A 27995-nucleotide genomic window follows, 5' to 3' on the forward strand; every position below is an offset into this window, starting at 1 on the left:
CAAGGGGCTGAAGAAGAGTGTTGGCCTACTTGATGAGGCCAAGACCCAGGGCAGAGACTTCATGGGAACGACTCTGGCTGTCCTCCAAGTCTCCCTCCCTTCTTTTAACATCTCCGGGATGGTTGGAGGGCTGAGACAATAGGGATACTCATTAAGCATCACTCCCTTTGTGTAAGGCTTACAATCAACTTGGCTGGGAAAACAAGAATTGAATAGGCCCTGGGTGCGGGATGCTGTTATTAATATAAACATTTTTCAAATGTAACATATTACCCTCTGCACCCAGCATGCTGTTGTTAGTTTGTGAGCACTCTGCCTTTGGAAAACCATGGCTGGCAGCTGAAACTGGAAGCTTAAAACAATTAGAGGCTTTGGACACTCTCAAGCTATAGATGGGATAAGCATGTTTTGACGCTGGTTTCTCCTGGGGTTTCCCTGATGTACTGGCCTAATTATCAGATTTAATTGTGAACAGTGATAAGTAAGGAGACTACAAAGAGCAACATGCTTTCCCAAGGACCGCGGTTTCTTTGTCCAGAAAAGGGGTTGAGAAGACTGCCTTTCTATTGTGGAGAAGAGGCAATGCATCAGGTTTCATAGGGCAGGAGAGATCCTGGGAACATGGCTTTTACAACAGAGCCCCAACGGGGGCCCATTCCTCTTGATCAAGTCTGAAGTGATCTGCCGAGTGTCCCACTCTGAGGTCCTTAGAGAGACACAATATTATGGATCAAGACCAGGTTCATAGCCGATTTTTAATACAAGTTCAATTTTGGGGTATCCTGAAGGAACAGTTCAGAATGTCATGCTTCTTTGAGAACTCATGCCGAAGAGAGGACTTTTTCTCTGTGTAAGCCACAGTGACTTATTAACCATGGGCTGCAGCTCTTTCTCATCAGCCTCATCCTAGACCTTTGGCCCCAGTGTTAAGGAGCACCCAGACTTTGAAGCACTAAGAAAAGATGATATCTGTAGCATTATTTACATGCTAACTTTGTCTTCAGAGGGAGGGATTCCCCATTCCAGGTGGAGATGGTCTCAGTCATAATCTTGGTACAGTGAACACAATGGGCCATACTGAAAGACAATGATCCCCACTAAATAATCCCTCAATATATAATCTCTCACTAGGAGCCCTAGTGGTACAGTGGTTCAAAACCACCGGCCGATCTTTGGGAGAGGGTGTGGTTTTCTACTCCCATAAATAGTTATAATCTCATAAACCCAGGCAATTCTACCCTGTTCCACAAGTCAGAATTGAGCAGTGAGTTTGGTTTTTATTTGTTTAATTTGTGGACAATTGAGGAGCCTTGGAGACACAGTAGGTGACACATTGGACTGTTCCCCAGGAGAAGGAGAAGGCTGTCTATTCCTGCTCTGAGCTACAGTTTTGGAAACCCAGAGGGGTACCTCTATTCAGTCCTGTAGGGTCACCGTGGGCTGGAATTGACTCAATGGCAGGGAGTTGGAGTTTTTGATGGACATTGTACAGACTGAATGTGATAGATATTCTTTTTTTTTAAAAGTGGGGGTGGGGGAATCTCTGCGTTGGCTGGGAATAATGGCAGACAAGTGAATCCCCCCCCCCCCCAACAACATAGTGTTCGGTTCATTGTCACAAGCTCCTCCAATGGCAACAAGCATTTCTGCTTTCTCTATAGGTTACCTGTCTCCATGACTTCTTCGGTGATGATGATGTGTTTATTGCCTGTGGTCCTGAAAAGTTTCGCTACGCTCAAGATGATTTTTCCCTGGATGAAAATGGTAAGGACGACCACTGGATTCCATCAACCTGTGACCTCTGTAGGTCTGTCTCCTGGGGTTTACATGGGCAGGTTCATACGATCTGGAGAACCTCCATGCAGGGTGCCTAAAGGGCAGGTTTTCTCACCTGTATCCTGCATACTTGGGGCACATAGGTCACTCACTACGAGAAAGGTTGAAGATCCCCGATGCCCAAACTCCAGATGCAATAAAACCCACCACACCAGTCTCAATAGTGGCCATATTTCCAGAACCCCATCTTTTGCCACATGGGCTGACAGAGTCGAGAAGATCATAGATGTAATTGAAATTGTAGGGATAGCATACTTATACCTTTTTTCCTGTCGACACCTTCCAGCTGTTAAGCTCATTTTGAAAGCATTTTGTTTCAACATTTTATTTATTTATTTTTTCTTTAACCCTAACCCTAACCCTAACCCTCAACATTTTATTGTACTCAGTGTCGTGTTCCCTTTCCCCACCTTTGGATTTACTGTTCCATTTCACTGGGCTATGTGGTTCAGAAACCCAGCGCACCATTCATCTCAGGAAGGAGAAGTACATCTGCCCATCTTCTTTCCCTTGAGGCCAAGGTCCCTGTGTAAGGCAATGGTGAATTGCCTCTGGTTGGGATGTAACCATCCTGGAAAGACACATCCAATACATGTGACTACTTAGGAGGAGTAGAGTGTGGAAAAAACCAAGGTGTTTTTGCAATATAAGCTTTATAAACAACTCCAGTGACCAATATCCTGGTGGAGGTGACTTTTTTTTCCCTATGTTCCCTCTGAGAAGGTAAATGACCAAGAAATAGGAAAACCAACTCCAGGTGATTTCCAATTTCCCACACCATCGCCAGTCCCAGCCTGAGGCATGATCTCTAAAGTGTAACATGATTTGTAGTCAATCCAAACAAGAGGGAAGAGAGTCAGAAAAGAGCCTTCAGATTATCCCAGGTTTTCACAACACTCAACGGATGAGCACAAATCTTCTAATATTTTTGGATAATTGATATGGCCATGCACCTTTAAGTAGGAGGCAACATGAAAGTGTCCTAAGCCCCAACTAGCTTTTTGGGTTGCACTGTGAGCATCATAGCATGAGGTTAAGAAAACTGTCATGGAGAAAGCACACGCCAGAGACTCAGGGGAGCTGGATTCTAGCCCGTGTTCTTTGACACTCTTGCTGTCCGTCCCTAAACAAGAGATGAAAGGTGTTGGTATCCTCAGCAAAAAAATGAGTGCAATCAGGGAATCCAGGGTGGACGATACTTTCAGGACCAGGGGTATGAGGGGCGAGGCTGGGAGAGTGGAGGGTGAGTGGGTTGGAAAGGGGGAACTGATTACAAGGATCCACATCTGACCTCCTCCCTGGGAGATGGACGGCAGAGAAGGCGGGGAAGGGAGACTCTGGATAGGGCAAGAAATGACAAAATAACAATCTATAAATTATCAAGGGCTCATGAGGGAGGGGGGAGGGGGGAGGGAGAAAAAGAGGACCTGATGCAAAGGGCTTAAGTGGAGAGCAAATGCTTTGAGAGTGATTAGGGCAAAGAATGTACGGATGTGCTTTATACAATTGATGCATGTATATGTATGGATTGTGATAACAGTTGTATGAGCCCCTAATAAAATGTAAAAAAAATGAGTGCAATACGTCTCCTGACACCACCTCCTAATTTACTTCTCCTAGTCAATGATCACTATCAGTGCTCAGGGCCCTGGGTGATCTCAACAGTTAATGTCTAGGCTGCTCACTGGAGATTCAAGTCTACCTCAAGGGTCTTAGAAGACAGATATGGCAATCTAGTTCCAAATAAAATCATCCATGGAAGCCCTTATGAAGCACCTGTTTGATTCGCTAACAAGGGGGTTGCCACAAGTCAGAATCAACCCAACGGCAACAAGCATTCGTGTCCAGATTCATCCTGCATAGCAGGGGATGGTGACTGGCCTGCATCGAGACAGTGTTTCAGATACACCAGACTAGGGTTAGGACAAGTGGCAGAGACATTTGACAGCTGCTTGCACACAACACAAGCTTTCTATAAATTCTGAGTGACAGAGTCAATGCTGGCCTCAGCATTGCATGACATCAGCATGAACCCATTGTCACTGAGTTGGTTCCTACTCCAAGTGAGCCTGTAGGACAGAGGAGACTGCCTTGAAGGGTTTTGGAGGCTGTACATTCTTTGGGAAGCAGAATGCCTCATCTTTCTGCAGAAAAGCCATGGGTGGGTTTGACCTGCCAATCTTTCCATTGGTGGCCCAATACTCAGCCCCAGCAATTATGATCATGTGTGCTGGAAATGGAAATGAACTGCGAGAGGGTAGTGATGTTCCTATAACATTAAATGACATGACATTCACAAAGTGCCAATAACAGTGCATGATAACAAGACAATCATAAATCGTAACTCTCTACCCATCTTTTAAAGTACTCTGAGCCCCTAACTCTGAGCTGTCCATTTCTTCTCCAAGTAAATTAATTGAAACCAAAGTAATTAAAATTATGGCAACAAGTGCTGGGCTGCGGCATGGCTGGGTGGTACACAACTGATCAGGTTCGCTGTTGAATTGCTAGTTTAACTTGCTTTGGAATTCCTCCTTTGGTTTCCATAATCTAGAAATTTAAACACTTGGCTTAGACCAGATGATTTTTGAAAGCATGTCTTCTGCATCCCTCCCAAGAGCCATAATTCCTTTCGACACTGAGAACCACTTAGGCCAAGGGTCCTCAAACTACGGCCCACGGGCCACATGCGGTCCGCCTAGGACATTTATCTGGCCCGACGGGTGTTTTAGCCCCGTTTGTTTTTTTACTTCAAAATAAGATACGTGCAAGTGTGCATAGGAATTTGTTCACATTTTTTTAAATGATAGTCTGGCCCTCCAATGGGTCTGAGGGACAGTGAACTGGCCTCCTGTTTAAAAGTTTGAGGAGCCCTGACTTAGTCCATGCAGGTGTTGGGCCAATGGAAGCTATTCCAAGTCCCAGAGGCCTCAGTTCTTCCCTGGCTCTACTGAGCTGTTTATGTGCTTTTCTTCCAGAATGCCGAGTCATGAAGGGAAACCCATCGGCCACAGCTGGCCCAAAGGCATCCCCAACACCCCAGAAGAGTTCAGCGAAGAGCCCTGGTCCTATGCGCCGGAGCAAGTCTCCAGCTGACTCAGGTAACGACCAAGACGGTGAGTGGCCTTCTCCTAACTGTGCACGCTGCCTTCAGTAATGGAGACAGATATCCTTTGCATGCAGAGGAATGAGTTTCTCATGAACAGTACTGTGTCTCCCTGACACCGATTCTATCAATTCCGAGAACAAAGCAGGTACACCCATATGGGGTCACGGAGACACAGCCACAGTTTTGATTATGCGGAAATGGATGCAGATCAGATGCCTGGTCTATTTGCCATGCTTGCTGTAATGCTTGCTTCATGGTTGTCTTCATCGTCATCCTCAATGACATAATCAAGAGAGAATGAAATTAGAAATTAAACAACCACAAGAGCAGAATCAAAAACAAGAAGGCACATAGTGCCATTCAACAGTTTCTACCTAGTTTAGTTATTGCCCTTGAACTTCACGTTTGACTCTGAATTTCCTAGAAGCCCAAACAAAAAGGGAAACCACATAAATCACATCACTTGCACAAGGAGAAAAGAAAACATAGACCAAGTTCTGAAAGTAATCCAAGAGATTTGTCATATCGGATTTTATTCAGTAGATAGTGGGTGATCTAAAATTGTGTTACTCAAATGTGGCCCATGGACTACTGCCAAACCATAAACTATCTGTTTATCAGTTTGTGGTGAGGTTGGGAGCTTGTGCCAACTGCCTCGGAGCAAACCATTTGGCTCAGCTGAGTATTTCTTTCCATAGCACAATGCTATTGAAGTAGGAAGCAGTGTGTTGATTGACATTCTAACGCCAGCCCCTACTCCTGTCTTGGATCTGCAGTATGAGGAGCACTGCTCTAAAAGGCAATGTTTCCCATGTGTGTATAGCAAATGTTTGTACCAATAAAACACTAAAGATATACAAGTCCAAATGCTTAGTGAACTCAAAACCAAGAACACTCACTGCCTTCAGGTCAATCCAAATCATAGCAACCTGATAGGACAAGGTAGAACTGCCCTCTACCATGTGGGTGTCTGAGACTCTAACTCTTTACAGAAGGATAAAAACCTCATCTTTCTACCTTGAAGTGAAAGATGGTTTAGAACTTCTGGCCTTGCAGTTCATGGCACAATCTGTTGCCCACAATGCCACCATGGTCCCATAATAAGACTCTTAGACAATTTCAGTTCTTCACTCAAATGAAATTATCCAGTCCAGAAGACTTGTGCATTCTCTCTTCCTACAGCTCAGAGTTCACCATGAGAATTCATCTAACCCTAGAGTCTTAGAGAAAGAGCAGAAGAGCCTTTGATCTCTTCTTCCACCCAGAGAAGCTTGAGCAGACTGAGGTTTCTGTGCCTTTGAAATTCCCATTCCCTAGAACAGGAGCCTATTTGGCCTGCTTCACATTGCCAGGAGAATGCCTATCACAAACCATCTCTTTAGCCTCAGGCAGAGGGAATTAAAGTGTTAAAGAACAGTCCATGACTTGTCCTATATCCTTGTGGCACAGTGGGTTAAGTATTGAGCTTCTAACTATAAGGTTGGTGTTTCAAGTCCACCAGCCAGCCATTCAGCAAGAGGAAAGAGGACACTATCTGCTTCTGTAAAATTTTCAATCCTCAGTAAAAGCCTAAAGCAGAATCAGCTTGATTTGTATTTAGTAGTTTTCATTGTCTTTGCAGCCCTTTCCCCTGCCCCAATCTGGAATGCATTCCCCTTACGCTACCATTCTTCTTTGCTTGAAACCTCCTGTTCACCTCTCAAGAGCTCACAGAGATGTTTATTCCATTCTCTGCAATACTATGAAATTGCACGTTCTTATCTCTGGAGAAACATTCATCACACTAGTGTTGTAAAGCATGTGTTTACCAGTCAGCTTCCCCCACTAAATACTGAACTCTTTGAGGGCAAAGTGTCACGTTTGTCTTTACATCCTCATTCTTCGCTTTGCATCATGCTGGAGAGCCAACAAGCATGAAGCAATCTTTGTTGAAGGAGGGGAAAAATGCATGTCCTTTGGTGATATTTTGACTGAGTGTGCAGAATAGCAAAGGGATCTAAGCAGGTCCACATTGCTGAAATGACAAAAGACCCCTGTTTTCACACTTGGGTGGAAAATGAAATTGGCCAGTTCCTCAGCAGGACCCTGCAAAACAGATACATGAAGGGCAGCAGCGGGCAGTCTCGTAGCAAAGCATTTCTCAGAAACATCACTGGCTATTTCTGAGACTTCTAACCTGTGTTGATTAGCTTGTACTGTGAAACAATCTCTCCTCAAACTCAGTGGCTTAAAACATCAATCCTTTATCATCTCACAGTTTTGGAGGGTGGGGGCAGGAATTACAGAGTCGCTGAACTCGGTGCTTTGGCTCAGGCTCGCTCATATGGTTGCAGTCAGGATATTGACAGGGCCTTCAGTGATCTGAAGATTCCACTGGGACAGGAGGATCCACTTCCAAAATGGCTGGCTTACCCAGAGCCAGGGATTCAAGAGAATAAACAAGAAGGCAAGTGCAGGGCCTTTTATGACCTAGTATGTGAAGCTGCACACAATCAGCTCAGCTGTGTTCTATTCATTTGAAGCAGACACTAAGTCTAGCGCATACTTAAGGAGAGAACAGTCAAATGCCACCTCAGGCAGAGAAGATATCAAAGGCTCTCTGGTCCTATTTTTATTGTTTAATCATTTTATTGGGGGCTCCTACAGCCCTTATCACAATCCATCCATTGTGTCAAACATATTTGTCCATATGTTGCCGTCATCATTTGCAAAATATTTCCTTTTTACTTGAGCCCTTGGTACCAGCTCCTCATCTTTTCCCTCCCTCCCTCACCCTCCCTCCATCATGAACCCTTAATAATTTATAAAGCATTACTATATTTTCATGATTTATACTGACTGATGTTTCCGTTCATCCACGTTTCTGCTGTCCGACCCCCTGAGAGGGGGGTATTTGTAGATCATTGTGATCCGTTCCCCCTGTTTCCCCCCACCTTTCCCTTCCCCTCCTGATATGGCTATTCTCATTATTGGTCCTGAGGGGTTGATCTGTCATGGATTCTCAGTGTTATGAGCTCCTATCTGTACCAGTGTTCATCCTCTGGTCTAGCCATATTTGCAAGGTAGAATTGGGGTCATGATAGTTGGGGGGTAGGGAGCATTAAAGAACTAGAGGAAGGTTGTATGTTGCATCAGTGCTATACTGCACCCTGACTGGCTCGTGTCTTCCTTGTGGTGCTCCTATTTTTACACTGCCACATCCTCTACTAGTTAGAAATGCTCAGGTGGCAGCAAACTTGAAGGCAATAGATTGTCTTCTCAGACTGTCTTCAACTGCAACTTACCTTGCACACATGAACACAACCCCCTATAATGAAACATCGTTGTATTGTTTTTGCTCGTTCCCCTGGGATTGTTTCTGCCTCCTGGAAACCGATGGATGTAGAGTCGAACTGCTCCCTAAGGTTTTCAAGGCTGCAGTCCTCCAGAAGTAGATCTCCAGGCCAATCTTCCAAGGCACCTCTGTGTGGGATTGATCCGTCAACCTTTTAGCCAGTAGTTGAATGCTTCACCCAGGTCATTTATCTCCAATATGCTATGTATACATTGCCTGGGAAATATTAGCGATAGCAGCAGTCCAGAAGAACTTAATGGATATTTTTCAAAGTGTAAGGAATTATAGTAGATCCCAACCCAGGCTTAGGGAGGCAATCTGCTCTCCCTCCTCCACAACTTCACCTCTTTTGCAATATAAACACAGCAACCAATCTGAGAGGGAAAGGGGGAGGACTGCCTTTAGTAAGTATCACAGTTACAAACAGCTCCTCCTCCCTGGCAGTACACTTTGAAAAATGTGTTCACAGTAGATAGAACTGGAATCTTCATTTCAAACAGTTCATGAGCAAAAACGAAGGGTAGCCTAGATAACCTTCATTAACATCTCTAGAGTGCTTGGGTTCATCTCAGATGATGTGCCTAGAGCTGCCACACGATTTCAATTACAAAGGGCTGCAGGAGGGAATTCGTGTAACATGAACTTGTCCATTCCGTGGCAATTTGTTTACAGCTCGATACAAGGCATCCTTTCAGACACCATTCCCAAAATGCAAAGTTGGTCTCTGGCAACATAGTACCTTAGGAAAAGTTTGAGTTTGACATACCCTCTTCAACTCCTACCCACCAGCTGGGAGGTGAGGCAAATATAAAAGACAAGGAGAGGACATCTCTCTGAGCAGGCCAGTTACACGTCTTCCTAGCTTTGTGACTTAGAGAAAGTATCTTATGTTCTTTAAGCCTTGCTTTCCTCTTTGGGACAAGATATAATTGGCATGTGTCTGGGGTCAGAATTTTCCATTGTTGTGAAGTATTTAGATTTTACAGTCAGGTTATAGCTTCCACAGAGTCAGTCACATAAACAGAAGGATGAGTATAGACAATGCAGATTATTTTTCCATTGGCACACATTGTTTTGCATCTAAACACTCGAGATTTCAGAAGAAAGGATTGCTTGTTAAACACTATTTCCTGAGCTGCTAACAAAGGAAATATGCAGGTTAGTATACACTTAAACAAAGAACAAGGATATTGCATGGAATAGCATTCTTGGCCCCTTCTTTGTCTTTTTTTTTTACCAAATGATTTTATTAGGACCTAATCTATGCATCATAGAATCCATAGCTCAATCGTATCAAGCAGTGTTTTACCATTGCTACAGCAAACAGCTCCAAAACATATTTTTTCCTTCTTGGATTCCAATATTAGCTCCCCCATAAATCCCTACCTCCCCCTCCGTACACCCCAGGAACCCTTTTTCTAGTTGCTGTCTCTGGATTCACCTATCCTGGGTTTCATACACAGAAAAATACAGAAAAATACATAACAAGATTCAAGAAGGCTGCCCACAATGCCAAAATACAAGCGAGATAAACCCCAAGATGAACAAAAACACAGAAATTATTAAAAACCAGAACAAGCCCAAAGTGTATCAGCGGGGTGATCAAGGGACAAGGTTTTAACCGTTCAAGTTCGATTCATCATTTTAATGTACTATAGTCTCTCCAATCCTCTGTCTGATCAGCAGGTTATTCCCATCCCTCAATTATGGTCAGAGGGAAATCACCAGAGGCTTAGTCCCTGTGTAGATCCTGCAAATTCATTTGGGGCTTCCACTGCCACCCATAGCCTTCTGCACACCAGAATCTAACAATTTAAGCTCTTGTACTATTCCCTCCTTCAGACAATCCTTGGATCACGGATGTTGGTGTGCTTCTTCCATGTGGACTTAGTTGAAATGTCAGATGGCTCTTGTTCGGAAACAATCCTTAAGACCTCAGATGCCTATCTGATAGCTGAGGACCATCTAATTACTTCACCCCACTTTGCTATTAGCAGCCATATCTTCTATGTTTTCTTCAGGAGGGCAATTATGGAGGCAGGGCCATGTCATAAAAACTAATTGTTCTCAGTTTGGCACTAGGACTAAGTACAAGCCCAAAATCCATTCCAGAATTTATTTTTTTATCTGCCTCTGGTTCACCTTAGAGAGTTCCTTGTTAATTGATAGTAGAGGATCATCTCCCTGGAGCATATGGACCTTCTGTTTATACTGTCTTTGATAAGCCCATGCAAACGTTTTTAAAACTCTATTGAGAGAGGGAGATTGTCTCCTTTCTTTCTTTCTTTCTTTCTTTCTTTCTTTCTTTCTTTCTTTCTTTCTTTCTTTCTTTCTAAAGCATTTTATCGAGGAATCTTACAGTTCTTATCACAATCTATGCATACATCCATTGTGTCAAGCACCCTTGTACATACATATGTTGCCATCACCATTTTCAAAACATTTTCCTTCTACTTGAGCCCTTGGTATCAGCTCCTCTTTTTTATACCCTACCCCACCCTCCCTCCCTCATGAACCCATGATCGTTTATAAAATCTTTTTATCATGTCTTACAAGGACCACTGTCTCCCTTTACCCACTTTTCTGTTGTTCATTCCCCTGGGAGGGTTTTATATGTCTATTGTGATCAGTACCCTCTTTCTCCCCCCACCTTCCCTTTTCCCTCCTAATATCGCTACTCTCATTATTGGTCCTGAGGGGCTTATCTGTCCTGGATTCCCTGTGTTTCCAGCTCGTTTCTGTACCAGTGTACATGCTCCTCTGGTCTATCTGGATTTGTAAGGTAGAATTGGGGTCATGATACTGAGGGTGGGGGGAGAAGCATTAAAGAACTAGAGGAAAGTTTTATGCTTCATCGGTGCTATACTGAACCCTGACTGACTCATCTCTCCTTTTGTGACCCTTCTGTAAGGGGATGTCCAGTTATCTACAGATGGCTTTTTGGATCTCCATTCTGCCCTTCCCCTCATTCACATACAAATGATTTTTTTTTTGTCCTGGGTCTTTGATGCCTGATACCTGATTTGCCTTTTCTTAAGATATTGTGGTATGACCATGTTTTCTTTCTTTTTCTTTTTTAAAATTCATTGTATTGGGGGCTTGCACAGCTCTTATCACAATCCATCCATCCATCCATCCATACATACATTGTGTTGAGCATTCTTGTACATATGTTGCCATCACCATTTTCAAAACATTTTCTTTCTACTTGAGCCCTTGGTACCAGCTCCTCATTTTTTACCTTCCCTCCTTCAAGAACCCTTGATAATTTATCAAACATTATTTTTTTTCATGCCATACACTGTCTGATGTCTCCCTTCACCCACTTTTCTGTTGTCCATTCCCCTGGGAGGGGGTTATATATAGATCATTGTGACGGATCCCCTTTTCTCCCCCACCTTCCCCTTACCCTCCTGGTGTCTCTACTTTCATTATTGGTCCTGAGGGATTTATCTCTCCTGATTCCCCTGTGTTTCCAGCTCTTATCTGTACTAGTGTAAATCCTCTTGCCTAGCTGGATTTGTAAGGTAGAATTGGGATCAAGATGGGGGGGGGAGAGCATCGAAGAACTAGAGGAAAGTTCATTTGTTTCATTGGTGGTATACTGCACTGTGACTGGCTTGTCTCTTCCCAGCAACCCTTCTGTAAGGGGATGTCCAGTTGCCTACAGATGGACTTTGGGCCTCCACCCTGCTCTCCCCCTCATTCACAATGATATGATTTTGTTGTTGTTTGATGTCCGACACCTGATCCTCTTGATACCTCATGATCACACAATCTGGTGTGCTTCTTCCATGTGGGCTTTGTTGCTTCTGAGCCAGATGGCCACTTGTTTACTTGAAAGCCTTTAAGACCCCAGATGCTATATCTTTTGATAGACAGGCACCATCAGCTGTCTTCACCACATTTGCTTATGCACCCACTTTGTCTTCAGCAATCGTATTGGGAAGGTGAACATCATGGAATGCGAGTTTAATAAAGCAAAGTGTTCTTGCATTGAGCAAGGACTTGAGTAGAGGCCCAATGTCCATCTGCTACCTTAACACTAAACCTATAAATAAATGCACATTGATCTATTTCTCCATCATCATATATAAATATATTTACATATACACATGCCTGTATTTAGCCTTCTATAAATGCCCTTTGCCTCCTTGTTTTTTCCTCTATTTCCTTTTACATTCCTCTTGTCCCATTATCATGTTCAGCCTTCATTTGGGTTTCAGTAATTCCTCTTGGTTACATAGGCCTTGATCAAGCCCTACCAGGCCTCCTACACCCTCCTCGCCATCAGTTTTGGATCACTTGTTGTTCCTTTGTCCCTGGGTTTGTTAACACCCACTTCCTTTGCCCCGCCTCCCCCTCTCCCATGCCCCCCTGGAACCGTCAGTCCATTGTTTTCTCCTCCAGCTTGTTTACCCTACCCATCTTATCTAGATAGACCTGCAGAAATAATAATATGCACAAAAAAACAAGACAGAACAAAACATAGCAACAAAAGAAAACAAAACAACAACAAAACACAATGACCTAAAAAAGAAAAGCCTGTAAATAGTTCAAGGACTGTTTGTTGGCCTTTAGGAGTATTTTCCGGCTGAGTCTGATGGTGTGCCATGTCCTGACACCAAAGTCTACTTTTGATATTCCCTGGAGACTTCCTTGCTCTGCTCCCCAGGCTGTTCTGTTGCACGCCCTTAGTTTTCCGCCTCGGTGTAACCCCATCATGTTTTCATACAGTATTAGCTTGTCTGAGATCAAAGATGTGTTGTTGATTGGCTCATATATTTTCCTCAACTTAAGATGAATCAAAGATTGTGGAAGATGGACCGTAAAAATTCCAGAGAATTTTAGCTACCTTCCTTAAAAGGCAAAAGAAAGCCTAAATATTTCTCTTTAGTAGGAGCTTAAACCAAATGAAACATTAGCTCTGTTCAGGTTCAGTTAAAGGAATGTTTTAATATTCCAACTCATTAGAAAATATATAGGCCCAAAGACCTTAATCCAGTCTTACCAAGCTTGCTAGGTTTTAAAGCATATATATTTGATCCAGATCATGGTTTAGTTAATATCTGGGTTTAGTTTTACTTGAGGTTTAGTAAATTGATGTTACTTGGTCTGTTATTTGCGTCATAATTTTATTCCTTAGTTCTTAAATTGTCTCTTTCCGCTTCTGCTCCATCAATAAATCAAAATGTTTCTACTTTACTCCCTTCGAACTAATTTCCCTCTTCCACCAATATCAGGTTTGTCTTAAATGGAATATCTGTTGCTAAACCCTAAACTTGACTCAAGGAAGGATTTAGTCATCTATATAGTATTGTGGTAGGGCAGTCTTTCTCACTTGGCAGAGGTAATGGTCCCTTAGAGTGTATATTGAATTAGCTAATGGTCTCTTAGACTTAGAGTGTATGTTGAATTAGCCATGTTTCCTTTCAGCGGGACAAGGGTCTCATGGAAAACAAACCCCATTGCCATTGAACTGAGCCCTCTTTATATTGACACTCAGGGAGGCAGCAAGAATATGAGCCCAGAAGGCTCCTATGAGATTAAAGAAAGTGTATGCAGGGCCATATTTTGATTAAACCAGGACTTGCAATTTTGATGGGCAAAGACAAGCACGGCTACAGCAGAAGAAATGTTCAGTGCCCTTTTCTGTTTCCATTGCAGCAATTAATACGTTAATCCCCCTCCCCCTTTTATGTCACTACCCTCAGTGGAATTGAATTGAATTGAATTGAAAGGACAAATAGCTAGTTACTCCCTCAACAGGAAGCCTTTGTTGTAGCAACCCAGTGTTTTCCATCCACCTTCCCCAACCCATGTACACCTATATCTGAAAGTCAAACCTCCTCTGTTCCCAAACATCCAAGAATGGCTTCGCCACAAAATTTTACAGTCTTTGAAAAGTGTGTGTGTGTGTGTGTGTGTGTGTGTGTGTGTGTGTGTGTGTAGCATGTGTCAGGGAGAAACACACAACAGCAGGGTTTCTACTGGGGAATTGTATCTCAGAGTCACATCCCCTGAACTGGTCACAATGGACTGCCCAAGGTAGCCATTCTGACTTCCCCGAACAAAACTGTTCAGTAGAAATATTAGGTGGACCACAAGTGCAAGCCACCTATGTCATTTTAAAATTTTGAGTAGCCACATTAAGAAGCTAAAATTAAAGATATGAAATGGATTTGATAATCTGCTTTATTTAATGTAATACATCCAAAGTATGGTCATGTCAACATGTAATCATTATGAGAAAAAAAATGTGTCCAGTTATTTATTGTGGTTTGGGATGAAATTTGCGGAGTAAATTTGTTTCCCACTCAGCAATTTATATGCATTTTGTTTCACGACATTAGTTACTATCTCTTGTCCTGTAGGGATGGGGGTGGGGAGCTGAAAGCCATGAAGACTCCATCTCATAACAACTCTGTAGGACCGGCCAGAACCCTAGAACTGCCCCTTTGTGTTTGTGAACCGGTAATATCTTGGTGGGAGCCGAGTCTTCGCTCTCTTCCTTGGAGTAGCTGATAGGTTCAAACTGCTGTCTTGGCACAATGAGTAACTTACTGCACCACCAGCGCTCCTTTCTAAGGGAAAACCAACCCCAAAGTTCCTGCCATTGAGTCTATTCCAACTCATCGCAACCCTACAGGACAGGGTCGAAATGCCCCTGTGGGTTTGCAAGGCCATCATTCTTTGCAGAAGTAGATGGCCTGGTCTTTTCCCCAACTGCTGACCTTGTGGTGAAAGCACGGAACCACTATGCAGCCAGGTCTCCTTGCTAAGGGAAAAGGAGACCCTGAAGGCAAATAGAATTCTAGAGACCCATGTAGTTAGTCTCAAACAAGATAAAGCAGAGACAAGTCGTTCAGGTGAGAGGGAACATCTGTATGAGGCCAGGACAGTGTTCAAGAATTCACACTCATGCAGCTACTGAAATAGGACATGGAGAACAAAGGAAGTTTGCACAATGTTGGGATTGGCAGCCGATTCATTCATCACAGACACAGGAGGGGATCATAGGAGTGCGAGGGGAACCATGATTGGGAGATTGGTATACTACTGCAGATTAGAAAAGTTCACAAGGTCAGGGTGTGACTCATGACTGTCTGGTCCTAGTACACCTAATCTCATAAAGAGCATTCCCAGACAAGTTCCTGAGGGTGAGATTGCCTGTTCCTGGGCTGGTCAGAGGAGTAATAACAAATTTACTCTGCCTGAGGGCAAAACATGTTTTCACATTGCCAGTCTGTGGTCAGAAAGAACTCAGTGGAAGCTAAATCTATGTGGAGACTCAAAAATGGATTTAGTACGCTCACTGTAAACTGCAGCATTTCACAAACCTGGTGCCCAGAATTTTAGCTCTGCTCCCCTCTTTAACAGCACTCTTCTCACATTGTCCTGCCACCCCCTGCCTCCTGAGCTTTGTTTTGGGGCAAGGGATACCTGTTTGGCCTCTACTGATTAATTGCTCTGAGGGGTATCCTCCTCACCAGGGTTATTGTTTGCTTTGGTTCCAGGTTTGAACAATGTCTGTGGGCTACAGATCTGTTGCATCTCTCAGACCACTAAGTCTGGTCTTTTTATGGTTTTGATTTTTTGGGTATAATTTTCTCACTTCTGTAGTTGTTATCAGAGTGATGGACAGTAGCAGTTGGGCACCATCTAGTTCTTCTGGTCTCCAAGTCATAGAGGCTGTGGTTCAAGTGATCCATTAGTTCTGTGGACTGTTTCTTTGAATCTGGATTTTATTCCCTATTTTTTTTTTCCTGTGGACTAGGAGAGACCAATCATTGCATCTTAGATGGAAGCTAATATGATAAAGTACTCATGAGATCATTTACATTCTATGAATGGGTTGTATTTTATACTTACAGACATTTCAGCTCTAATTAATCACACTTGAAGTGCTCAAAAACCACATGTGACTAGTGGCTTCTGTATTAGGCAGCACAAGAATCTTTTTCCTCCCCAACTAAGAGAGGTTCAAGAAGACAATCCCTTCTGTGTATTAAATACTCTCATCTTTGCCAAGCATTTCCAAAAGCATCTCAGTTGTCTTTCAGAATAGCACCACAAATTAGGTTCTTTCTGTCTTACTCTTGTTCTAAAGTTGAGAGAAGTATGATCCAAAGAAGTTCAATGTCTGTGTCCCTTTCTTGGTGTGACATTGAGCACAGCGACAAGAGTAATTAGGTGCCTTTGTTTCAAGTGTTCTGCCCTAGATGTTCTCTCGGCTCCCCTACTGTCACTCCAAGGGGGAAGGGGTGCCCTCGACAAAGCTGTGGGAAGAGAGAAGCTTCCCTGAACCCCCTTACCAAATCAGATTCTTTCTAAAGCCATAGCTGATGTACAATGTATGTGGAAGAAATGTCCCATATAGAAGGCAGCCTTCCCTTTGCCATGGGAGAGCTGCTTAGGAAGTGGTGCAAACAGCATGATGTGGGCCGTGAAGTACCCCAGTAGGAATACTGTGAGCCAACCCCATCCTTGAACTTGGGCCTAAAGCCAATGGAATCTCTAAAATGGTGAAGTGATCACTAGTCCTAAAGGCTATGAGGAAAAGGAACAATAAGGTAGAACTGCTCCCTGTGAGTTTCCAAAAGTTTAACTCTTTTCAGGAGCAGAAAGCCCCATCATTCTCCCATGGAGCCTCTGGTGGCTTTGAACTTTGGACCTTATGGATAACAGGCCAACAGGGCTCCTTCCAGAACTAGGAAGCTTATACTTAATTGGAAGATCAGTCTGCATGCAATTTGCAGTTTTATTCATTTGCAAACCTCAGCAGTTTTAAAGCCCCAGTCCTCTTTGGGAGAAAGATAAAGCTTTCTGCTCCCATAAAGAGTTAGCTTCCCAGAAACCCAGGGTCACTATGAGTTGTAATCCACTTGATGGCAGTGAAATTTTTTTTTGTGCCAATAGGTATATAGTTATTTCTATGTGCTAAGAAACTATGGTGGCGGCGTAGTGGGTTACATGTCAGCAGTTAGAACCCCCTAGCTGCTCTACAGGAGAAATATGAGACATTCTGCTCTCATAAAGCTTTGCAACCTTGGAAACCCACAGAGACAGTCCTTCACAGTTGCCATGAGTCAGACCTTGATTTGTTTAGTTTGGGGTTCTGGGTGCCAGGCAAATATTCTTCTATCTCGGTATTTATTACTAAGGTAAGGTATTTTTATTCCCATTTATGGAGATGAAGAAACTGAGACACAGAAAAGTTAAAGGACCTACCCAAGAGTGCATGCTCATAATGATAGAACTGAGATTTGAACCCAGCTTGACTCCAGAGTCCCAATGTTAACCCCTGCACTGAACTGCTAAATAAAGCGTTCCTGGCCAAGATCTGTGTACATGCCAAATGAATCAGAGAGAGAACGTGATTGCTATTGGAGTGCCCAGAAGAGCTCTCTTCAGGGATTAGGGGGCTAAGGGCAGACTTCCTGTATTTGGATGATGGCCAATTCTGGCAGGAGGAAATACAAAAAGAAAAGAACAGAGGTGGCGATGACTATGGAATGTCAGAATAAAGGGAGGAGACTCATCATTCTACAGCTCCAGCCCCAACCTTTCAACCAGGCCATTTCGTTTATATGAGGCAAATATAATGTGTCAACGAATCCAACAAATGTCCTCCTTCCGAGGCTCTGCCTGACAATACAATGATCATCCTCTCGGGATCAATACGGTTGACTCCACTCTTTACTCCTTCTTGCCATCATATGCTGTTGTTGTATCTTTCCCGGATCGCCCACATGACTTCCACAGCAGTTCCCTTATTATGTCCTGCCTGGATTATCCCGCAGACTCTCGGGTCTCATCCCTGTCCCTACCCTCTTTCCCTTGATCCCAGTTTTCCCTTGGATCCTTCCCTTATTCTACATTCTTCCATGAGTCCCCATTGTGTTCGTGAAAAGAGCCTGAGCAAAGGGCCCTGGACCTTGTTCGGGAGAACACAGCAGTCAAGTGCCCGGACCAGAAATCATGGGCGTCACTAAGGAAAACATAAGTCCTTGAACTGTAGGCCCAAGGATTCCTTCCCAGTGTGCACAGAGTGGCATAGCATCCTTCGTGGAAGAGGATGGCTTAGGCCAGGGCCTATGTATTACAGGTAGTCCCCAACATACAACAGATTTCTATTCTAATGACTCCATTGTAAGTTGGTTTGCAATAAGTTGAAGAATGCATTTTTGTTTTTTCATCATCATTGTCTTTGATCAGCATCTTTGTGAATCTGGTCTTTGAACACCTGAGAGTGAGAACAAGTCACACGCTGCAGCACTGTATGTAGGGTATATTACTAATGACAAAATCTGCCCCCACCAAAATAAAAAAAAAACCCTCGACAATCATAAGTATAATTTGTTGTAACTAGAATAGGCCATAAACCAGGGACTGCCGGATTTTAGTTTGCTCACAGTTTGTCAATTGCTTCCATTTCTAGCAATGCTGATGGTAATACTAATCAAAAACTCAAAACTCACTGCCATCGAGTCGCACCAGACACATAGTCATAGTGGGTTCCACCTTGAACAACGTGCTAACAGTACGGTCAGTTTGATACCTCCAAGTGCTCAGAGGGAGAAAGACTGGGCTTTCTACTCCTGTGAAGAGACAACGTCCCAGAAAGCCGCAGGCGCAGTTCTCCTCTGCCCTAGAGCGCTGCTATCAGTAACGCCAAGAGAACGTAACCTTCACTGAACCATCCTTATGTGCCAGCACGTGGCTAAGTATTTCTACGCAGCCCATCTTGTCGTCCTCAGGAAAACAGTTGATATAGGCATGCTTGGGATCCCATCACCACAAATGGGAACCTGAGGCTCAGAAGTTAAGCTACTTACCCAGGGTCAAACATTTTGGAAATGCCTGAGCCCGGGTTTTGAAAGCTATCTGTTTGGTTCTGATGCCTGTGTTCTTTTCACCACCGAAGATGGGACAATGTGTCCCAGTCACTGCCCAATCAAATCAGTAGTAATCACTGACAACAAACTTGCTGTACCAGAAGCGTGTGTGCTCAGAGAAAAACCAACTTCAACAGGAAAGGAATGTTGACAGCATGGTCAGGCCTGGGAAAGGAATCCTGGCACTCCCATCAGCCCTTTTACAGATACCTTCTTGAGGGAAAGTCGTGTGTGTCAAAACATTACAGACTTGTGCGCACGTGTTTGTGTTGCAAGAGGGAAGGCCCTTCACACTCCTTATTTCAAGGATTTATGGCTGCAGGCCATCCATGACGCTTGAGGGAGTGGATTTAAAATTCAAATTCTATCTTCTCAAGCTGCAATGTCTTGCAACCTTTGATTTAATTTGGTCTAAGCACCAACGCGATGATCAAATCTGTGAAGGATGGTTTCCAGGCTCTCGGTTCCAGCTTCCCTGATGGATCAAGCTGGGGAGGACAGCAGCTTTCCTGCTAAGCAGAAGCAGTTAACAGAGTGGTTCTCAACCTGTGGGTCGCGACCCCCTTTGGGGGTCAAATGACCCTTTCCCTGGGGTCTCCCGACTCATAACAGTAGCAAAATGACAGTGATGAAATAGCAACGGAAATAATTTTATGGTTGGGGGTCACCACAACATGAGGAACTGTATGAAAAGGTCGTGGTATGAGGAAAGTTGAGAACCACTGAGTCAACCAAACTAATCCAACCGCCATTTCAGGGGCTCTTTGGCATAAACGTGTGAAAACCCTAGGTTCTGTCGTCTTGGCCTTGCTCTGAAGGAAGTTGAAACCACCTTGCTTCCACTTGGCTGGCCTTCTAAACCCTCTTCCTGGGAGTGTCTTGGGAGACTCTGAAGGAAAGTTTAGCTGTTGTGGTTCGGTGCCGTCGTCTGTCCAGCACTGCCGGCTCCCAGGCCACCTTCCCAACTGTTTCTGGGTTTGAGCCCGTTGTTGCCACCACTATTGGCCACTATTGGAGAGGAAGGTGGCTGAATTGGCTGTTGAGCTCCCCCGGGCCTTAGGGAGATTTTTCTCACATATTTGAGTACTGTTGAAAAGAATTAGAGGAAATACATTTGAAGAAAATTTACTCCGAATTTAAGAAAACATGAAGAAGTAGCTGAATCGTCTGCAGAGAGGCCCCTCTGCAGACGACAAAGCAGTGAACCAAACATAAAAGGACCCAGTGGGGTGGTGGTGGTGGTGTGATATGCCAATTTTAAGGGCATTTTAAAATTAATTCTTCAAACAAATCCCTAAAGCCCCCACCCATCGTAGAGAAGCCGAGTTTATACCCTTTAAGCAAGCATGAGCCTCTCTGTATCTCCATGTCTTGTGGACGCAGTAAACCAGTCTAGTCCCCAGATCTTGGGGTGATCAGGTCAATCGGGTATGCTTATATATTGTCACATGCTTTGAAAGGAGTTTTAACAATCTGACTCCAGTAATTAAGGGGACTCTGACATTATTATGATGGCTTTCTTAATAGACTAGAATTGTTTTCAGGGAGCCATGTTTCACAAAAGACATCAAGCCCAAAGCAAGAGGCTGGTTTTCACATCAGACTAAGTGAATGAGCATTGAGTCGGTCAGCTCTCCAACAAAGACTGGCCTTTTCTGCCCTTTGCTCTTCTAGCCGTGCGAACCTGGGCCCAGAAGCACGCTTACTTGCCTAAGTTATTGCCTAAGACAGCTCTTTAATCACAACACCGCTTCCATGCAGCTCACCCCTGGTTGCCAGCCTCTAGGCCAGGGAAAAACAGCACGCTCTGACTCCATCGTTTCGGAGGTCAACATCAGTTCTCCTTGGCTGCTGTCCACAGGCTTCCTGTGCCCCACCCTACTCTAGAAAGGGGACTCTCTCCTTCGTCTCTGAGACAGAAAACCCTACCACCACCTTATGCCTCACCCCTAGAACCCAGTTTCTCTCCGTATGTTTCTGTCCCTGGTCATCTAGCTACATTAGTCTTGCTGCTTGGGCTAGTTCCATTTAGCAGGGAAGGCTGACAGAGCCTGCCCACTCGAGATGAGAACTGAGAGAAGAACAGACAAAAACTCATTCTGAGGGAACCCAGGGAGCCAAGCCTGTGAGGGGCCAAGCTGGCACTGAATAGCTGAAGGGCATCGGCCAAGCAGGGTGACAGACAGGACAGAAATACCATGCTCGTCCTTGTGTGTGATACAGTCAGTTCGGAGAATGAAAGCAAGCGCTTGCTAATCACCTTCTAATCGAAAGAGGATCCAATAGGATAGATGCCCAGACACATGGATGTAAGTGCTAATGTCTGCTCCAACTGCTTTCCTATGTCTTTCTCTTTTTTCTGCCACTTAGCTCCCTCATCCCCACCCACATCCGAAAGTTGCTACTGGAAGGCGTCCCAGGGGTACTTTATTTTTAAAAAGAAAGAGCAAAGGAACAACACCCAACAACAAAGCATAGACTTTAGCATCTGAGAGACCTGTGTTCTGACAGCAGCAAGCCTCTGCTTTCTCCTCTAAAACAAGAGGAGACTTTCATAGCAAAGGGGAACAGACTTTGGAAATTACAAGGGGGTGAGGAGGGCAAGGGAGAGAAGATGAAGCAATAGGCTAAAGGATTGCCAGAAATTCACTTGGGCAAAGGGGGAGAGAATAATCCAAAAGAGGGAAATGAGAAATCAAAGGAATAGGCCAGAATAAGCTGTTGGGAAAGTGGGGAGAAGTAGTTGGAACTCCTGAGTACAAAATCCTTGATCTCAAATGTAAGCCCCCACACCTGATTTAAAATGTGGGAACAATGGTTATAAAATATAAGAATGAGACAAAACCGAGGCCTCAAGCGCCTGCAGGCCTGCAGATAGGGGAGATAGACAGGCAGACCCAGGAAACCTGGCTCAGCCCAGGCACTGAGTAAGCTGATCTTGACTCTATTCCTATTGAGAAAGTGGCCTGCGAGATGAAAATGTTGCTGCCGCCCCTTGCTGCTGCGGAGGAGGCGCCAGGGAGGGTGGAACACTGCAGCAGGAGGAGGAAGGAATGAAAGGACCGGACTCTTATCTAAATGTAAGAGAACAGTGGAACAGGGCTGGGATTAGGAGGTGAGAAGCAAGACAAGCCCAATAAGGAGAAAACATCCCCAAAGCATGCCCAAAATGCAGCCGGGAAAAAAATGGAAGCTCAGAGACAAGAGCTAAGGGCATTTATTAAAGGAAGAAGGATGGGCCAAGAGAGCTATCCAACAGTGGTGCTAGTTCCAGCCACGCTCAAAATGCAATGTGACAGCCTTCCACATGCATTTAGCAACCCTAGACCAGTAGCAGTTCATCAGACTTTGTCTGCATTCTTTCCTGCGGCGCCTTTTACCTTGATGTTGCTGCGAATTGGCTCCGTAGCAAAAAGCCTTCCCCCAGATATCACACACCACCACCACCACCACCACCATAGAACCCTCAGAAAAATAAGTATCTATATGCATACATTTTTACCTGGTCTGTAAATGGGGGCTGGCAGGGTAGGGTGGGGGTGGTCCTTCCACTTGTAAGGAATCTCCATTGTCCTGTGAGTATCTATGTCTTCTTTGTTTTTCAATGCCAAGCTTTGGGTTTCGATACATCAGGGAAGTGTGGGAATATGTTCGAGTTTTTTCCCCCCTAAAAACGCAGTGAGTGTTCATTAAACGGTTAAACACGGATTTCCAAAAGTGCTTGTGGAATGTTGAGAACAAAGTAATATCTTTTATTTATAGATAAGGTAATATTAATTAACTGTAGGGGCAGGGGCCATGAGGGTAGGTGGGAGAAATAATATATGAATTCAACATGCAGATATATACAAAGACTAGAGAGGGATGTGTATGTGGCATAAGTATTTCTGTTTCACCCCTAACATTAGGGGGGGGGCAGCTTTTGCAGAGGATATTAGCAGGGGAAAGACTGGAAGTTCCTGAAGAGTCTACAGTCAGATCAACAAGCCAGAGTTGGAAACATACTTGTCGTGAACATTTTCCACATTTGGGCAAAGCCAGTGGGTCCTTTGTCAGCTAGATATGTTTAGAGTGAATGATTTAAAAATTTTAAAAAGACCATTTTCATGTTGGGAGTCTAGTCCCATCCCACTTTGTAGTGTGCCTAATAAATGCTGGGAACCTGGGATCTGTTGTCCCAGAAGCACGCTCTCTCTATCAAGTGGAACAAAATGCCAGAGGAACTTACCTGAAGACTCCCACGTCTAGTGGACCTTGAGGCAAAGGTCAGAGCGCTTCCTTTGAGGTGCCTAGGACAGGTCTTTAAAATGATTTCCAATCTGAATGCCATAGGACAGGGCTGGCTGGGAAAGCCCTTGGGCTCTGTAGGTGGTCCATTAACTCTTTCAACTATTAACTTCTCTCATTTCCTGCGGAGTAATGGACTGTTTTGCTGTGTGTGTGTGTGTGTGTGTGTGTGTGTGTGTGTGTGTGTGTCCTTTCCCATGGGCCTCATTTCTTTATCAGAAAGCTTAGTGCCACATGTCATGGGGTTTGGAGGTGGTGGCTTATAAAGTATATGCATAGAACGCTCTAAGCTTACCTGGGCTCTGGGTCCTTATTTCCCACCTTGTCAGGAACACAGTGCTAGTAGAACCTTAGGCTAGTACCAACATGACTCTTCCATCCTTCCCCTTCCCACAATCTTAGCTAAAACCCCCATTGCCTCTCCTTACCTTACCCCAATCTCACCACAGCGACTGGCTAAACCATTTGATCACCTGCCTCTTGGCTTAAAATCTTTCCATGATTTTCATTCAGAACTCAAACACCAACTACTTAATGTGCCACAGAAGGTCTCCAGAGTCTGGTCTTCCGCTTTAGTCTCTAAGCCACTTCTCCCAGAACTCATTGCTTGCTAACCTCTGCTTGAACCGCAATGCCCTGTTTGCTTATCTGTAAGCATGCTGTACTCTTCCCCACATGTTTTTTAATGATGTTAGGTCCTTTGACCTTTTTTTTTTTTAAAATAACTTTAGCATGAGATATCTGAACATGACTCCCCTTCAAAAGCAGCTTGATTGTTCCATTGCTATGCACTGCATTTCTTTTTCAGGATTGGATATTAAATAGCTCAGTCGGGGAATCTAAAACCCTGTAAAACACCCTTGGATATGAAGATGTTAAATGTGAAATCATCTCCATAAAGAGTGGGTCTCTTGTGACAGGTCACTCCCAGCATTTGACTGACGGGAGATAAAGGGCGCGCAGCCCGACCCGGCTCCGTTCTTGATCTTGGACTCATGCCTTGCCCAGTGGTGCTGTGGGAACCTATCTCCTTGGCTTTATGGTTTTCTCTCACTTTCTCTGGCATTCTTTTTCCTGACTGACCTCTCTTCTCCATCTTTCCTTCTGTGCATTCACTCCAGAGGAGAGAAGCAGGGAAAGAGAAGCCCAGGCAGACATGGGGGAGGGTGAAGATTGACAGTGGGCTGCCTCTCAACGGCAACAACAGCCTCCAGCAAAGGGCATGTGCCCTGCTCTAAATGACCCCCACTTTCCAGCCACACCCCCCCTAAAGTAAAGATTCACATCATGGCACTGTGCCTCTCTCTTTTTTCACCTCTAAAATTGAAGCTAAATAAGCCACTCCCCATCTCCCCGCAAGAGATGTGGTTAGGGTCAAGCCTAGGAATTAACATGGAGGGGGAGGAGAAAAGGGGGAATTGAAAAGAAACAGACCCCTGAGATTGAGAAGCACTCAGAGAAAGGGTGCGAGGTCGACCATCTTATGCCGCACCGGGATCTAATTAAGTGAGGATTGCAGCTCTCCCCCCTCCAAGGAACGCATTTGTTTCGCCTTCTACTCATCTGTGTCCTTTGTTTGAATGCCATTCTGTCTTTGGAGGGGAAGATGACTTGTTCCTTTGTGTGCTGTCCATGTTGATCCCTTCCTTTTCTCTTGCCTTGGACCAGCAAACGGAACCTCCAGCAGCCAGCTCTCCACCCCCAAGTCTAAGCAGTCTCCTATCTCTACGCCCACCAGTCCTGGCAGCCTCCGGAAGCACAAGGTATTATGTCTCTTATACCTTACTAAACCCCTTTTCACATAGGGCCCTAGTCCCCCTCTTGGCTGTTTCTTCAATGGCTGGGTGAAGGTTTTCGCTTGCATTCTACTCTAACAGGGCATCCAAGGGTGGATTTCCCAATAAGTAAGCTAAGCATGAGCTTACTTGGACTTATCTATGGTGAACAATGTCAGGAATTGTACATTTGACAAAAGTTTTGACTCTGTGAAATGGCGCTTTGGGTTTAGAAGGGAGGCAGATGCCAGTCATATCCAGAAGGAAACCTTTGATGTGATTAAAAATATGAAGCTGTTCACCACAGATTAGTAAATAAGCTCAAGTAAGCCTGTACTTACCTGGTCTGTTGGGTAATCTGATAATGAGGACTCCACAACCAGGACCCCTCTTCCTCTGGTTTGTTGAAGCACTGGGGAGAACAGCCAAGACTCAGCTACTTTTCTTTCTTTTGCTGATCTCCCGTATATTTACCTCCAGTTACATGGAGTCAAAAGAAAGAGTTTGCAAGCCCCATAATACCCACTTTGGGTCAAGGCATCACCAAGCCATAGCTTGGGATTTTATTGACAAGTGACCTCTCAATTCAGAGACATATCTACGAAGATGATGGGAGCAACTTATTTCCCCAGACACCAATAAATGGCAATGGCATTAAGATCCCAGTAGCCATTGGCTTGATTCCAACTCGTGATGGCCCTATGAAGGTCAGACTAGAATGGTACTTCAATGAGTTTTTGATGGCTAATGTTCCAGAAGGAGATCAGAAAGTCCTTCTTCTGAGGCATCTCTGGATGCATTCCAACTGTTAGCCTCGTATCTAGCGTCCCAGGGCATTGATCATTTGCACCATCCAGGGCCTTCCACACAGGCAGTCCACAAAGAAACGGAGAACCGAGTTCCTCTCTTTAGACTCATCAGACCTGGAGGAACTGACAAACCCTAGGTTCACTAGGTTTGCATCCTCACCACACAAATTCTGGCAAAATGAAGGAAGAAAAAAACAACACATGAAGATTGCATTGACCTTGGACACTCTTTGCCATCCCCCCAAAGTAGACAATGAAAATAAATATATGTATGCATAATTCCCAGGCCCCACTTTCCAAACAGATTTCCATCCGGAAACAGTCTCCGGTATAAAAAATCTGGAGTGGTCACAGACTTCAACCTTAGATCCTGGGTGAGGTATAGCTGTGTTTTCTTCTCTCTTCTAAGAACCATCCTCCTCTAGGATTCTTTTGTCTCCATCCTGTTCGCAAGGCTTCGTGTGAAATGGAAAAGCGTAAATATGGCTAACTGTACCATGGATCATTGATGGCCAGAGATGGAAGAGATATTAGATGAAGATAAATGAGTTTTATTTAATTAAAAAAACTTGTGAGGTTGGTTTATGTGCATGTAAACATAATTATTTGTAATTTGATTAATTTTGTTGTTCTTGTTGTTGAAAGTATGCACAGCCAACTCAACAGTTTCAACATGCACCACTTAATGGAGCTGGTTGCATTCTTTGAGTATTGTAACTATTCTTATCCTCTTTTTCCGGTCCTTTTTTTATTTGATTAATTTTAACAATTTATTAGGGGCTCATACAATTCTTATCACAGTTCATACACATACATACATCAATTGTATAAAGCACAGAACAAAAACTCACATGCCACTAGGGTTCCTATCAAATCTTTGGAGCTGTTGCTGTCAATTTGCTCACGTATAGACAGTTCTTAAAAGAGCAAAGTGCTGAAGACAGACATTCCTTAATAGTTAAACTAAACTGTTACTTGGGTTTAAGATGCTTACCAGGGATATTTTCCCTTTAAGGTTTAAAACTTATTTTAGGGTGTTAGTTTCAAGGTTTCATCCAACCTTCATGCTCCAGGAGGTCTGGAGTCCATGAGCATTTGAATTTTAATTCTGCATTTTCCTCCTTTTGATCAAGATTCTACTACGGAATCTCTCATCAAAATTTTCATTGATGGTACGTGGGCACCATCCAGGTCTTTTGGTTTCGTGGCAAAGGAGGCACTCATTTATAGAAGCAATGAAGCAACACATTTCATATCCTCCTATTCCTGACACTCCTTTCTCGGTTGCTCCAGGTGACTGAAGACCAATTGTAGTGCCTTTAAGACCGCAGGCACTCAGAATACACCAAGGAGGTAGAACAGAGGCACTAAGCATGCCTTTAAGCAAATGAACTTAAATATCCCACGCATCCATGACTCTAAGCTTCCAAACCAAGAAACCAAATCCATAAAGCGTTCGGTTGAACATAAGTAGCCTTAGTAGCTAATCTTTGCCGTTATTGTGTATACAAGGGAGCATCAAAAAGTTTGTGGAAACATGAAATTAAAAGATAATGGCCCCTTCTATATCTATCACACAATTTTGGTCAATTAAGTTTTATACAGATGTATAAAGTATTGACAATTATAATAATCATCTGTGCAGCCCTATCAAGGCACTATTGCCATCAACATTAACCACCCTTTCCCCCTTACCTCTCACTCCTGATAGCCACCAATAAGTAAACTTTGATCTCTGTACATTTGCCTTTTCTTGTCTTTTTATATAAGTGATATCACATAATATTTATCATTTTGTTATTGACTTACTTCACTCAGCATCATTTCTCCCCACTCAGACCGTATTGTAGCAGGCATCAAGACTTCATTTCTCCTACTGGCTTTGTAATGTCCCATTGTATGGATGTACCACATTTTGATTATCTGTTCATCTGCTAATGGGCATTT

General features: G+C 43.9%; 1 protein-coding gene across 1 annotated transcript in view; it reads left to right on the plus strand.

The window, feature by feature from the left end:
* DCX (doublecortin) overlaps positions 1 to 27995 on the plus strand; it is a 141259-nt gene that overhangs the window by 99889 nt on the left and 13375 nt on the right. Inside the window, exons 4-6 of the mRNA XM_075538440.1 lie at positions 1662 to 1764; positions 4815 to 4937; positions 25133 to 25227. Of these exons, the coding sequence (XP_075394555.1) occupies positions 1662 to 1764; positions 4815 to 4937; positions 25133 to 25227 (321 nt within the window). The remainder of the gene's footprint in view (positions 1 to 1661; positions 1765 to 4814; positions 4938 to 25132; positions 25228 to 27995) is intronic.

Source organism: Tenrec ecaudatus, chromosome X, assembly GCF_050624435.1.
Source record: "Tenrec ecaudatus isolate mTenEca1 chromosome X, mTenEca1.hap1, whole genome shotgun sequence".
Lineage (NCBI taxonomy): Eukaryota > Metazoa > Chordata > Mammalia > Afrosoricida > Tenrecidae > Tenrec > Tenrec ecaudatus.